The 15,277-nt window shown below is 38.6% G+C and overlaps 1 protein-coding gene across 4 annotated transcripts in view; it reads right to left on the minus strand.

The window, feature by feature from the left end:
- The window catches only part of FNBP1L (formin binding protein 1 like), a 112,265-nt gene that overhangs the window by 40,683 nt on the left and 56,305 nt on the right, over window positions 1-15,277 (minus strand). For all 4 annotated transcript variants that reach the window (XM_064282242.1, XM_064282241.1, XM_064282243.1 and 1 more), the window contains exon 2: window positions 11,966-12,081. In XM_064282242.1, coding sequence (XP_064138312.1) covers window positions 11,966-12,081 — 116 coding nt within the window. The remainder of the gene's footprint in view (window positions 1-11,965; window positions 12,082-15,277) is intronic.

Here is a 15,277-nt window from a genome sequence, read left to right on the forward strand (position 1 = left end):
AACAGTTAAGGATGGGCAGCCAGGCAGATTACCAAAGCCACACTCACTGCTATTGAGTCGATTCCAACTCATAGAAACCCTACAGGACAGAGTAGAATTGCCCCATAGGGTTTCCAAGCCTTTTAATCTTAATGGAAGCAGACTGTCACATCTTTCTCTCACACAGCGGCTGGTGGGTTCAAACCACCAACCTTTCAGTTAGCAGCCAAGTTCTTAACCACATTGAGCCACCAGGGCTCCTCCAAGGTAGATTCCAAAAACTAACCCAACCCGTTGCCGTCAAGTTGATTCCGACTCATAGCAACCCTACAGGACAGAGTAGAACTGCCCCATACGGTTTCCAAGGAGCCGCTGGTAGATTCGAATTGCTGACCTTTTGGTTAGCAGCTGAGCTCTTAACCACTGTGGCACCAGAGCTCCCAAGGTAGGTTAGGAGTCAACAAACTATGGCCCCAAGGCTTGTTTTTGAAAATAAAGTTTTATTGGAACGCACCACATCCATTCATGTACGTATTGTCTATGACTGCTTTTGCACTACAACAGAAGAGCTGAAAGACAGCAGAGTTGAGCAGTTGTGACAAAAGACCTGCAAAACCTAAAATATTATCTGGTACTTTACCAAAAAAGTTTGCCTACCCTTGAGAGAGTTAACTCAGAAAACCCAAGAAAGTATGTCACTGAAGATTTTTTTTTTAAAGTTCTAAGTTTATCAAAGCGATATAGTAAAATAAGTACCAAATATATTCATGGAATTCAGCATGATTTAATTTAGCTAATGGTTATGATAACCACAATCTCCCACCTATAAAAGGATTATATTCTAGAAATTCATTTTAAAGTCAGTGGTTTTCAAACATGAATTCATGAATTACTTTAAAGAAAAGCAAGCCAACCTTGGGCAAAGACCATTTCAAAAAGTAGTTTCAAACTCTGAATGCATGTTCATACAACAACACTTTAAACACTGTTTAGGGTGCCAGGCTATATAGTAGGCTTTCGTTGCTTTGCATCTCTACCCTTCTTTCTTTTGATAACAGCTTATGGAAGAGACATTTCTACTCATCAAAAAACCATGTTATTTCCCACTTTCCCAGCCTCCTTACAATTACGATCATGTGGCTAATTCTGTATAATGAGCTGTGAGCTCCGTATAATCCCTAGGCTGAACCCTCTGTGTTCATTCCCTGCTGGAGCAACTGTGACGGTCCTGTGTTGAGATGAATATAAAAACAGCCTGGATTCTTGAGTCACAACATGGAGGGAAGCTGCCAGACTTCACATGAGTGAAAAATAAGCTTTAGCTATGTGAAGTCTCTGGGATTTGGGAGTTATTATCCCAGTACAGCCTAAACCCAAACTCAAACCCACTGCCACCGAGTCGATTCCGACTCATACTGACTCTACGGGACAGAGTAGAACTGCTCCACAGGATTTCCAAGGAGTGCCTGGTGGACTGAACTGCCAACCTTTCGGTTAACAGCCGAACTCTTAAAAACTACACCATCAGGGTTAACATACCCTAAAATACAGCTCCTCTACTGCCATGTCTATGTAACAGTGGTAGGGATAACCACATATTAATTAAGGTACAGGAGTATTTATTTGAACCAGGCCTCATTAATCCAGGTCACAGTGATTAATTAAGGGATAGGCATAGTCCCAACGCTAGGCCAAGGAAAGTCAATCCTAAAACTTTTGTTGTAATTCTTGGGAAGACATGTTCTCTTGCTGCTGAAATTATTAGAATGCTGTAAGGTAATCCTAGAGCCATCACGTGAGAAGAGCCTATTAGAGAATTAAACCAACAGAGAGGGAAGGAAAGCCAAGAGATGTAGAGTACTGGGTGCTTCTCTGAGTACCCAGATCTAGTTGCTGCAGAACCCAAGCATTTCAGTCATAAAGTCAACAAATTCCTTTCTTTGCTTAAGTCAACCCAAGCTGGGCTTTTGACACTTGAAAGAATTCTGACTACTACAGAGGTTAACCACAAAAGCCATAACAAAGCTTAATGTAGCATAAATAGCACTAACTTGAACTCTGGCTTCTGGGAGGAAGAACATGAATATCACAAGAAGTAAGAGGAAGAAGAGGAAGAGAAGTAACTTTACTTTTACCTTTTGAGTACACAGGGTTAGCCCTAAGCAATTTTTTTAAGTCCTTCCTGTCTCCCTTTATGTAAAACTCGCCTATCTGCAGACAACTCTTCCTAAACTCCTAGTGCACAGAGCTTTCAGACACCACTAAAGACCCCTCCAAACCAAACCTGCCCCTCAAAAAATTGCCTCCATGGTCCAAAATGTTCTTCTTGTTTTCCACCCAATTTAAACTTGTATTCTAGGAGAACATCCTCTGGAAGAAGTGTACACTTCTAGGAAGAACTGGAAAGAAGCTTGGATTTTTTACTTTATTTACATAAGTGTTGCCTATGATCATATGCTGTTTTCAGAATTCTTTCAAAACGCTAATGATAAAAGCATACAAAAAAGAATTCATTCCCTCGATGCAGCTGATCTCAGTTGAGCCTTTTAAGAAAACAGTCTAAAGTCAACAAACATTCACAGCACGGTGTAAATGGTTAATAAATCCCACAAACACCCACTACATTTGCATTTTTAACATAATATATTTATTAGCTCAAATAAATCTCAAACTGACTGGTCTTAAACATGCAAGGGTAAAACATTCAGGTTGTTTCTAAACTAAAAATATTTTAGACAATTCATCTCTCTCAAGAAACCTGCCCTTGGTGTCAGCTCCCCTAGGCTGTTCTTTCTCAGAGAACCTCCTCCTCTCTTCTATTTCTAAATCCAGAGATTCTCCAGGTTAACAACTGTGATGTGACAGCAATTTATATGTGACACATATTTTTGAGTAGGGTATTATAGATCAAGAATTAATTGAAACACAAGCTTTATACACCCATAATTCGTACTACAGAAATTGTAATAGTGTCATTCTGATATGCTGGTGAACTGGTTTGATGGTGTATGTGTCTCTCATCCATGTTTTCTAAGTACCTTAGGATCATTCGCTCTGCGTACAGAGGGATTAATGCTGTTCCTTCAGTGGTCTGAGACGGCTTCTAAAGTTAATGGGCATCTCCACAGATTACAGTATTACATGTATATTAGATATATAGTAAAAAACAAACAACCCAAGCCATTTGCAATTGAGTCTATTCCAACTCATGGCAACCCCATGTGTTACAGAATAGAACTGTTCCAAAGGGTTATCCTGGCTATACGAGTTGGAATCAACCCAACAGCAGTGGGTTTGGGTTCTGGTTTTTTGTTTTAATCTCCTAAGAAACAGGTTGCCAGGCCTTTCTTCCACAGCATCGCTAGGTAGGTTCAAACCAACAACCTTTAGGTTAGTAATCAAGCACAAAACATTTGTGCCACTCAAGGACCTTATTAGTTATATATAACACACACAAAAAAAATCAAACCTGTTGCCATTCAGTCAATTCCGACTCATAACAACCCTATAGGACAGAGTAGGACTGCCCCCATAGGGTTTCCAAGGAACAGCTGGTGGATTTGAACTGCCAACCTTTTGGTTAGTAGCCATCTATCTTAACCACTACGCCACCAGGGCTCCCCTAATTATACACAGGCAATATTAAATATACTACTCTATACCACCCTACTTAATATGTATTTAAGTAGTTGACTTTGATCTTTTAAATCTGTTATAGTTTTATTTGAAGTTTTGTTATGATTATATTCACTTTTGGTTTTATGAAAATCATAAAATATTCCAGGTAATTTCTCAAAACTTCATTTTATTAAAACTACCTTTTACAGTTAAATGATGGAGTATATCTCAAAGATCCTAAAAGTTGAGAACCATACATATTTTCAACCTTTCAACCTTTGACAGGCTCTCTTTCGTAATTACCATTTAACGGAAGATCAGTATCATATTCATTTGTAAAATGGGACACAAATCATATCCTACTACTTCTTCTGGCAGAAGAAGGATAGATACCTGAGACTGGTTACCACCTCTTTTTTACCTGCTCGTTTGACATCCAATGGTTAACCTGCATAAAGCTACCAGATTAACAGAAATGGCCCTATCCGTGGGCCTCAGTTAAATGATCCAGAGACAGAAAATTGAATCTAGCTGAACCAAGGCGTTTCCTTCCTGGAAATTTTAAGACTTTGAACCTGAGACAGCTTTGAGATCAGTCTGAGAGCTGAAGCTCTGAGACAAAAAACTGGCTCTGTTGGTAACTGTTTCCTGTCATGCAGAAAAAGCCCCTCTGCATTGAAAGAATGAAACCAACCCACCAAAAGAAGCAAAAAAAGGGTGCTGGCTGTATTTCAGACTGACTTTTTTTTTTTTTCTTCCTGTTTTGGTCCTTCGTTTTTGCTTTATCTTCAACATGTCAAGGTTCCACTATACATGAAACATATGTGAATAAGGGCTCATAGTCTATGCTCAAAGAATACATGCAACGATTCATTGTTATTTAGGGTTGGATAACCATAATAATGTGGTTTCTAAGCAACTGTGGGTCTTTCAGGAGAATATTTTTTAGGTATATTAAAAATAAGAAAAAAATTATTCTATCTGCTCAACAGATTGTCACCGTATTATACTTTTCAGAGAAATTTTGTTCTGCAAGTTGGTAAATTTATCTCCTCTTTTAAATATTAGATTCTTAAAGGAGACAATCGTATACACCTTCACAGTCCCAGATTCAAAAATACTTGTACAAAACATGAAAATAATTTCTAAGCAGCTATAACATGATGGATCGCTTGTGTGTGGCCTTTCTTGCCGTGGTACTTTAACTCCCACCCAAGTGATTAGGTGGGACTGTGCAAATAAGGTAAATGTACCCACCAAAGGGACTGGTCAGTTTTGCTATCCTGGTAGGCTTAAAACAGCTAATTTCAGAGCAGGAAGGGGATCTCCCCCTCACGAAGGAAGAAGAGCGAGGAGTGGAGTGCGCCTAATGGAGAGAGAAGCGGTGGCAGAGAAACGGCGGCGGGAGGAGAGGCTGGCAGGAGAAGTGCAGTGGACTTCCAGGCCCACGGAGCAAGAAAGCTGAGTGCCTTTGGGCAGGAGGCTTGCTGTCAGAGTAGGGTACCTCCAGGGTGTTTGCGGAGCTAGGTTAGCTGACCCACAGAGCTAGAGCTGAACACCTTCAGGCTGAGGCTTGGCAGCAGATTGGGGTCCCTCTGAACAGCAGAGTTAAAGTAGCTTTGTAACGCTTGCCTGAGCAGGGCAGAGACTGAGTAGCTAGAGAGAGGTGTGCCTACTACGGCCACAGCTGCAAAGAGGCTGTCCTGATGGAAGAACTGTATCCTGAGAGTTCCTTAACCTGGATTGTAATGTGTTAAACCAAAAAAAACCAAACCCACCGCCGTCAAGTCAATTCTGACTCACAGCGACCCTACAGGACAGAGCAGAACTGCCCCGTAGAGTTCCCAAGGAGCGCCTAGCGGATTCGAACTGCCGACCTCTTGGTTAACAGCCGTAGCACTTAACCACTATGCCACCAGGGTTTCCTGTAATGTGTTACTTCCCTAATAGACCCTATAATCATGAGTATTGTCTGTCAGTTCTGTGTGGCCATTGCAATGAATTATCAAACCCAGCAAAGAAGTAGAAAGTGACATGGGAGGGATGGTTGGTGTCAGAACTGGTAAAGATGGCAGAGAGAGGAGGCATGTCTGACCACCGCCTCATAGTAATCAGCCTTGGGCTGTTGATCTTCTCCCTTGTAAAATCAGAGGAGGTCAACGCTGCCCCTACACCATTTTTACACCAGCTAAATCTGTCTTCTTTTGCTTATTTGTACATATGCGATCAAGGTGACCATCTGTGTGCAGAGTAGAACTACTCCACAGGGTCTTCAATGCTGTGACCTTTCAGAAGCAGATCACCAGGTTTGTCTTCCGAGGTGCCTCTGGGTGGGTTTGAACCGCCAACCTTTCGGCTAGTAGTCGAGCACTTACCCAGACAACAACACAGAGGATAATGAAATAAACATTTTACCTGACTTTAGTCACTTCTGTGCAGTTTAAATGGTTACCAAAACCTAAATAATCTGAAAATAAAAGTATCCTAGGCATTATGAAGGAGTTGGGATTGAATAATTCATCTAACACAGCTGACGCCATTAACAATGAACCCTTTTTTTCTTCTTTTTGGTTGTTTAAACAATGAGGTTTTAAATTATCTTCATGGGAAAGCTCACTTTTAAAACAGTCAAAACAACTAGTTTAAACTTATTTTCATTCTTAAGGTTTATGGTTTACTAATGAGATTCTGCTTCCACATTTAATCTGAGAAAATATTTTAATATAAAAATTAGGAATAGGCTTTGCAATCTTGTTAAGGTGGATGGGCTGAAGTTTCTTCACTAGTAAAGTGGTAGGGTCCATTGATTGAATCGTTCCACAAAAGTTTACTAGTGGACGCCTACAGAGAAATACAACCGTGACAAAGATCAACAAACTCTCGTGAAGATTAAATGATACAGTATATGGGAACTGAAAGCGACACTCAAACAACCCAGTTGTTGCAAACGTAGGTTAGTAGTTTGGTGGACAATTAAGTTGAGGGGAGGGACACCTTAGATATAACACTGCAGCAAGAATGTAACAAAAAGAGCTGTCACACACAAAAAGTACAAGGAACAGAGCGTCAGTGGTCAAAAACACACAGCTAAAGTATACTAACGATAATTATGTGAATCCCAATCCAAACATATAAAGAAAACACAGTTAGATAACATTAAAGAAAGGGTTTCTAATTGCCACGCTGTTTCCTCTTCAATCTGTTAGTGAGTTGTCAGGATATGCAAACAGCTGATACAGCTAAAGAGAATGTTACATGCAATCATCAGAGGAAGCTAAAATAATACTACCCTATCTCTAACTCCAATTTATAATAGGTATGGGAACTACAAAAGCAAGAAGTATTTATCTTTGATCTTCATAATTAAAAAAATACTTCCTAAATGAGGTTTAAAAAAAGTACCCAGAAGTATTCTGTATCTGTTTAAGAAAATGAAAATACATAAAACTTCTTAAAAAGTTTTTTTTTTTTTAACCTAATAAGAAAAACATTTTCTTAAAAGAAGGACTTTTACCAAAGGACTAATAGACCACATCTACCACGGCTTCCACCAGACTGAGTCCAGTACAACAAGATGGTGCCCAGCTACTGCCGCTGACTGCTCTGACAGGGATCACAATAGAGGGTCCCAGATAGAGCTGGAGAAAAACCGAGAACAAAATTCTAACTCAAAAAGAAAGATCAGACTTGCTGGCCTGACACAGAAGGGAGAAACTCTGAGAGTATGGCCCCAACACCCTTTCAGCCAAAGATTGAACAGGTCCATGGAACAAAACAAGACTAAAGGGGCACACCAGCCTTGGGGCAGGGACTTGAAGGCTGGAAGGAAACAGGAAAGCTGGTAATAGGGAACCCAGGGTTAAGAAGGGAGAGTGTTGACAGGCCGTGGGATTTTTAACCAATGTCATGGAACAATGCATGTATTAACTATTTGATGAGAAACTAGCTTGTTCTGTAAACCTTCATCTAAAGTACAATTAAAAAATTAAATAAATAAGTAAATAAAAGAAGGACTTTTAAAAGGTTAACTTTTTTCTCACCTGCTCTTATCTTTAAGGAAAAATATATAACTAGACCTAAATTTATAAAGTATATAATTTAATTTATATCTTAATCAAATTTCTATAATCATTAAATTATAAACAGATGTGTTTGTTGGAAACAGTATGTTATATAGCTTTCTGATAATTTATTATTTCCTGTAGAAAAATTCTTCAGATATCCAAAGATGTATGAATCTCAGTGGTACTAGGCAGTGGTAACAGAAAAAAAAAAAAAAGATCCTCAGTAGAAAATTATTTATTTTCCCTACACTGAGAAACAACATAATGTAATACTAACAGCCCAGACTGTGCAGCCAGACTGCCTGGATTTGAATCCTGGCCTTGCCAAGTAGGTCTTTCTTAACCTCTCTGTACCTCAGCTTCCTAATCTATAAAATGATACTGACACTCACTGAATTTTTATAAAAACAAAATGTGCTATTAAGGGCAAAGCACTCAGTACAGTGCCTGATACATTACGTGCTATATAGATGTTAAATGAATACCAATTTGACAAATAAAAAGTGCTTGTTTTGTGCCAGGCAGTGTTTTAGGGACTAGGAATGAGCAGTGAACAGGATAAACAAAAATCCCTTCTCCTTGTGCAGTTTACATTTTAGCAGGGAAATAATACTCTAGAATAAGAGGCAAAAACTATTTAGCCAATAAATCATCTGATACAAGCACCAGGCACCCAGGCAGGCTGAGCAGCCATTGCGGACTGACAGGAATGAAAGGGTTCCCACAGGATCCTATTCTATGAGGGAAGGTAATCTAAACCCCAAAACATGGGCTATAGTTCCTCCTGCTTATATCCAGATCTCAGCATTAGGGTCAGCACTACATTAAGTAGTTAATCAAAAACTCAGGGGAGGCCAAAGCAGTCTGAGAGTTAAACAACAGCACACTAAAGAATAAATACAACCTCCACTGTAAGAAAGTCAGTATAAAGATTGACTCCCTACTATTTTCTGAGACTAAATAAGGGTGGTACAAACAGCAAATCCTAATAAAAAGGCACGAGAAAGTGAAGAATTTTATTTGGATTATTCTGTACGTAACCCTACCTGAAACATTTGGGACAGCTCTTAGTAGACCAAAATCCCCATCACAATGGTGCTCATGACACCAAACTCTAGTATTGGTAAAAAGTAGTACTTGATCAAAGGTTTGGCAAATGGTCAGAGATCCTAATTTCTAAACTAAACTGAAACACAAGTCATTCAATTATTTATTCATTTAACTTATATTCACTGAGTTCTAGAGGTATCAGCTATGTTGCCAGGCTTGGCATGGGTACAGAATGTGTATACAATACAGTCTCTGATCAAAAGGGATTCAGAGAGATTTCTGCTCTGGCTAAGACAGAGTACCTTCTAGGCTTCCTGCCTTGTAGTCTATTTTTCCCCAGTATACCACACTGTCACATTTCTATCAAAAACCATATGGGGTGGGAAGAGGTTACATAATTTCATACATTAATATCCCTGTGACAGAACTTATTATCATAACTATTTTTAGTAGGAAAAAATGGAACTGCATATACTTTTTTTACTTGGAAATTTTAATCTGCCATACAAATAAAGTATAAATGTATTAAAAAGAACAATTGATTTCAGTTTTTTTATGTCTCTGTGAACAAAAAAATTCCACTAAGTGATTTGAAGCCACTACTTAGCATCAATCAAAACGGACATGATTCAACTGTGTTTAATTTCTACTTATTCCCATCCTCGATGTAAAAAATCAATACGAAATAAAGTGAAACTAAAACCATCAGAACACAAGAATATAAGAGAGACAAGGAAGAAGAAAACAAACTGGGAGTACCAAAACCTAACTGAGAAATCTTAATCTTGCAGCATATTTAAAATGTAAATGTTTAACAGGCTGAACATGGTTGTTATTTAGGAGGAAAACAAGGTACCTCACTACACTAGGAAAAAAATTAGCCTCTGTAGTTGCAAAAAACAGAAGGGTGTCAAAAGAATTTTTTCCATTAAAAAAGAGGAAACAAAGAAGGCAAACCCCTTCCCTTTGGACAAAATAGATACTATAAACAGTAGCTGATAATTGGATCATTTACTAAGTATTCATCCACAACAGTGAACCTAGATGTGGGGGGAAAGGAGCAAGCGGGCAGTTTCAAATTACACACGCCTGCTGCCAACTGTTTCTTAGCCAAATATTCAACACCCTCCAATAATCTTGCCCTTGTTGAGAATCGCTGCCATTATTAGGATGGAAACAAGCCAAACTCCTCTAAGTGTGCTGGGACAGGAAAAAAGATGCAAATAATTGATCTAGAGCATCTGTACATAAATAAAACCTACTTTCTCCCTGCAATAACTTTTTTTCATATCATGTAACTGCGAGTTCCAGCCACCCTTGGCTCAGTGGTTTAGAGCTCGGCTGCTAAGCAAAAGGTCGGTATTTCGAATCCACCAGCAGCTCCTTGGAAACCCTATGGGGCAGGTCTACTCTGTTCCATAGGGTTGTTACGGGTTGAAATCAACTCATTGACACCTAACAACTACAACAAGCCACCCTTACTTCAATGAAACCAAACCAAAACCAGTTGCCATTAAGTCAATTCCGACTCATAGCGACCCTACAAGACAAGAGTACAACTGCCCCATAGGTTTTCCAAGATGCGCCTGGTAGATTTGAACTGCTGACCTTTTGGTTAGCAGCCATAGTTCTCTACCACTACGCCACCAGGGTTTCCTACTTGAATGAAGTGGTGCTCAAATTCCCTTTTCTGCAAATAAGTGAAAATTACAATGGTTATGGTCAGTCACAGAAAAGACAGAAAGGCACACAAGCCTGCCATGTGAAGAACTGAGTCCCGTTACTGTAATAAAACCTTGGCCACCTGGAAACCCTTGAGGTCTGAGTTCTCCTAGGCAGGTAAAGACTCCAGGTTGGTGAAGTTTTACCTTATAAATTATCGATTTTTACTTTATAATTTGTGACAAGATTATCTTCTGAGATGTATTTTATTTGCTTAAGAACAAGTGTTTTAAATTATAAAAGTAATACACAATTATAGAAAAGATTACAGCAATTCAAAAGTATATGTAATAAAAAGTATAAATTCCTTCCCTTACCACTTGCCCACCCCCACTTCCCAGGGGTACAACTGTAAAACAATTCTCAGTGTTACCTTCCTAGACCTCCTTCTAAGTGTGTACAAAGTTTATACATAACACTAGCTCAAAAAGTACTAAGGAGATCTTACTATACACATTCAGTTCTGCAACTTGCTTTTTACACTCATGGATCAAACAGTCTTTTAAGTCCAAATATGCTGGTAGGCCTGATTGTTTTAAAATCATTCCCTGCCTGACAGGCACTTTTAGGCTGGAAACTTCTTCCCCCTGCAATGAACCGTTTTGTAAATACATCTTTGCACACTTGTGTTTTTCTGCAAGAGTGTCTAGAAATGAAAATGCTTCCTGACTTACTGACAGAAAAGACAATCATTCTTCTCCAGGATTGCGGGATATAAAGATATGAAACCTAGAGCTAAGGGGGTAGAAAGGATGGTACTGAATGGAACCTGAGGATAAAGACAGCCAAGAGGAAGCAGAGCCAAGAAACGGAGCCTAAAGGCATTATCTGACTCCTGAATCAAACAGGACTAGACTTTTTAGTCTTATGTGTCTGTATGGAGTGGATTTTCTGTCACTTGCAATATAATATAGCTAGAATATTGTATTGGTGACTAGTCTTCAGAGCTCAGGCACCATTTTTACTAAGTTATAGCAAAACTACTTGCCAAGTTGTGATTTAATAATGATTCTGCTTTTTGAACAAAATCTTAAGATTAATTTCATTAGTTTTAAGGCTGAAATTCTTAAAATTTTATCTTCTAACTCATATTCCAAAATGACTTTAATTAGAAGTAAATATCTGATTATTAGCAGAAGTAAAACTCAGGTCAGCACATACGTCTTAGAAACTCTGAAGAAATGGCTAATGCTTTGGGAAGACTATCAGAGCAAAAAGTTACAGCAGAATAAAAGTGTAAAACACAAAAGTAATATTCATGTGTTTCTTTTTCCTGGCATTTTATTTTGATTTTAGTATTTTAAGTATCTTTCTGGAATGAAGGCTACTCATGATTGAGCTAGCCAATATTCTTTGTGGTACCAGGCAGTGATTTAATTAAATCGATCACTAGAAGAGACCAGTTACCTAATTCAATCTAATTCTGATGAGAAACATTCAAATGAACCTCTGGAATACCACATTCCACTACAAATTAATATCTGTTTAAACACATAATTTCATTTTTGAGTACTAAAAAAATTTTAACTTACCTCAATTGCTTCGCATAGTTCTGTTCAATTTCTATCCTCTCTTTAACGAATTTGGCATATCTTTCCAAGAAGTCAATTCCCCATTGTGTATGTTTGTCTAAGCTGTCGAACTGATCCTAGAAAATGAACGTTAAAAATGTATTAAAAACCTAAAATTTTATCCACAAACATTTTAGCCAGGTTCTGGTATTTACACAGAGAAACAATGAGGTATAAAATGGAAAAGCCTAGGCTCTTCTCCAGCTGGTCCCCACCTACCTCACCCCTTAAGAGGTAGAAATAGATTCCTCAGCATAACCATGCTACTTTATGCCTCAATGCCTTTACTCATGAGGTTCCCCCTGCCTACAACACCACCGCCCCCGCCCCCCTCGCCACCTTTTTGCAATTAACTCTTATTCTTGCTTTGAGATTCAGTTTGGGCCTTATGTCCTTCAGAAAATGTTCCCTGAACTCTCAGACTGGGATAAGTGGTGTTTCTCTAGGTCCCCAAGCTTCCCTAAAAATTACAACCTTTTTTTGCAAAGTTGCTTTTTTAATAGTAATATTTTATTATGTTTTTGGTGAAAGTTTGTACAGCAAATTAGGCTCCCGTTTAACAATTTCTACATAATTTTTTAAGTGGCACTGGTTATATCGTACACAGTATGTCAACTTTCTCATTTCCATTCTGGTTGTTCCATTTCCATTAAATTAGTTTCCCTTCCCCCCCGCCTCCTCCTCTTCACTTAAGACCTAAGTGTTGACCGTTTGGTCTCATACAGATGATTTTTTAAAGGAGCACAGTACTCACAGGTGATATTATTTATTTTATGAGCTAATCTGTTACCTCATGGAATAGCTCTGGTTCACAGTTTAAGAGCATCTCAGGGCGATAGTCTCGGGGAGTCCTACAGTCTCAACTGATCCAGTAAATCTGAACTTTTTCAGAAGTTGCTTTCTGTTCCATGTTTTGCTCCTACTTTCCCAGGATCCACCTATTGTGTTCCTGATCAGAATGATCAGTAGTGGTAGCCAGGCACTATCTAGTTCTTCTGGTCTCAAGGTAGATGAGTTGTGGTTCCTGTAGACTAGTTTCCTCTCTAAGTCTTTGGTTTCTTTCATTCTCTTTTACTCTAGGTGCGTGGAAACCAATAGTTGGCTGCTCACACGCTTTTAAGACCTCAAACACTACTCACCAACTAGGATATAAACATAAACCTTATGTACTATATTATACTAATCGAGTTGTCCCACAAGAGTATGGTCCTAAGCCTTCACACCCCATAAACCAATCCAGCAAGGTGTTCAGTAAGTATCTGTGTTTGTGCCCCCTATGTGCTTTCTTGTATATATGAATATATATGGATGCATACTTATATAATACACCCACATAAATACATCTAAGCATGTCCACCTATATACATACCTATACACTTGTATGCATACATACATACTAAAAATTACTATCTTATTGACTTGCCATATTATATTAAGAGCAGGAACCATTATTCAACTCTAAACTTCCAAAGCCTAAGCACCATGCCTGGCATTATAAAAGGTACTCAGTAAGACTGTTGAGCTGAACACAAACAAATACCTTAGTTCAAATTCTAGGTTCTGCAATTTACCAGACGTTTGGCCTTGGGCAAGTTACCAAGGCTCTTTAAACTTTTTTCCATTTAATGATGGGAATCCCACCACCCACCTCACAGGACTGTGGTTACGTTATTACAAGTGTTCTCCAATGACAACAGCATGTGTACAGTATCATTGTTCTGTATAGCACTTCCAATCCTCAAACATATGTTTCCATCCTACTGTTGCCAAAGAAACCATCATTTCCCATCGTTTGGGAGTAACCTCCAAATTGCCTAATAACTTGGTGCTCTCCGTCTCCCCTGTGAAAAGTCTATGATGACAAAATACTCAAATGTCATCCCTTTTCATATCTTTATTTTTTGTAATCACCCATAGTTTCATCAAGTTTGTTATTTATAAATGAATCATCTCCATGTCTTTGCTTTTTCTCTCTTTCCCATTAAAAATTGCATTTGTCTTTCAATGAAATATTCTCAACAACAACAACAAAAAAGAACATCCTGAAGTTCAAACAATGTTCCTTTACTTTTTCAAGTTGCTTCAAAGGCTTCTTCCATTGTCTTCTTCATCTACTTTCCTCATTATCTAGATGAGGTCTCTGAACATTTGTTTGTATGGGGGTTGGATGGTGGTAAATACATATGTAACTAAACGTTTGGCATTTTAATATTCTTCACATGTATAATTCAGTGACATTGTGTTCATCACATTGTGCAATCATCACCCTTCCCTCTCGTTCAAGCCTCCAACCATGGTAACCTATAATAAACTTATGTCTGTACATTCTTGCCCATTCTAGATATTTCATGTAAATTGAATCATATAATATTTGTCTTTCTGTGACTTATTTCCCTCAACATGATGTTTCCAAGGTTCATCCATATTGTGGCATGCACCAGGACTTCATTTCTCTTTATGCCTAAGTAATATTCCATTGCATGTATGTTATCACATTTGTTTATTCATTCATCTGTTAACAGACATTTAGGCTGTTTCTATCTTTTAGCTATTGTGAATAGTGCTGCAATGAACATTGGTGTACATGTATCTGTCTGAGTCCCTGCTTTCAATTCATTTGAGTAAATACCTAGAAGTGGAATTGCTGGATCTCACAGTAATTCTATATTTAACTTTTTGAGGAACAGCCAGGCTGTTTCCACAGTAGCTGTATACCATTTTACAACTCCACCAGCAATCGATAAGGTTCCCATTTCTCCACATTCTTACCAACATCTACCATTTTCCATTTTTTCAATCATACTTATTTTAGTGGGTGTGAAGGGATATCTCATTGTGGTTTTGATTTGCATTTCCCTAATGACTAAACCATGGTAGTTAAGTAGTTAAGTGCTATGGCTGCTAACCAAAAGATCAGCAGTTCAAAGCCACCAGGCGCTCCTTGGAGACTCTATGGGGCAGTTCTATGCTGTTCTATAGGGTCACTTTGAGTCAGAATCGACTCGACAAAAACGGGTGTGTTTCTAATGGCTAATGATGTTGAGTATATTTTCCTGTGCTTATGGGCCATTTGGAAACCCTGGTGGCGTAGTGGTTAAGTGCTACAGCTGCTAACCAATGGGTCAGCAGTTTGAATCTGCCAGGCGCTCCTTGGAAACTCTATGGGGCAGTTCTACCCTGTCCTATAGGGTCGCTAGGAGTCGGAATCGACTCAACTGCACTGGGTTTGGTTTTGGTGTGTATTGGCCATTTATATTTATTCTTTGGTGAAAT

The sequence above is a fragment of the Loxodonta africana genome, chromosome 3 (genome assembly GCF_030014295.1).
Source record: "Loxodonta africana isolate mLoxAfr1 chromosome 3, mLoxAfr1.hap2, whole genome shotgun sequence".
NCBI lineage: Eukaryota > Metazoa > Chordata > Mammalia > Proboscidea > Elephantidae > Loxodonta > Loxodonta africana.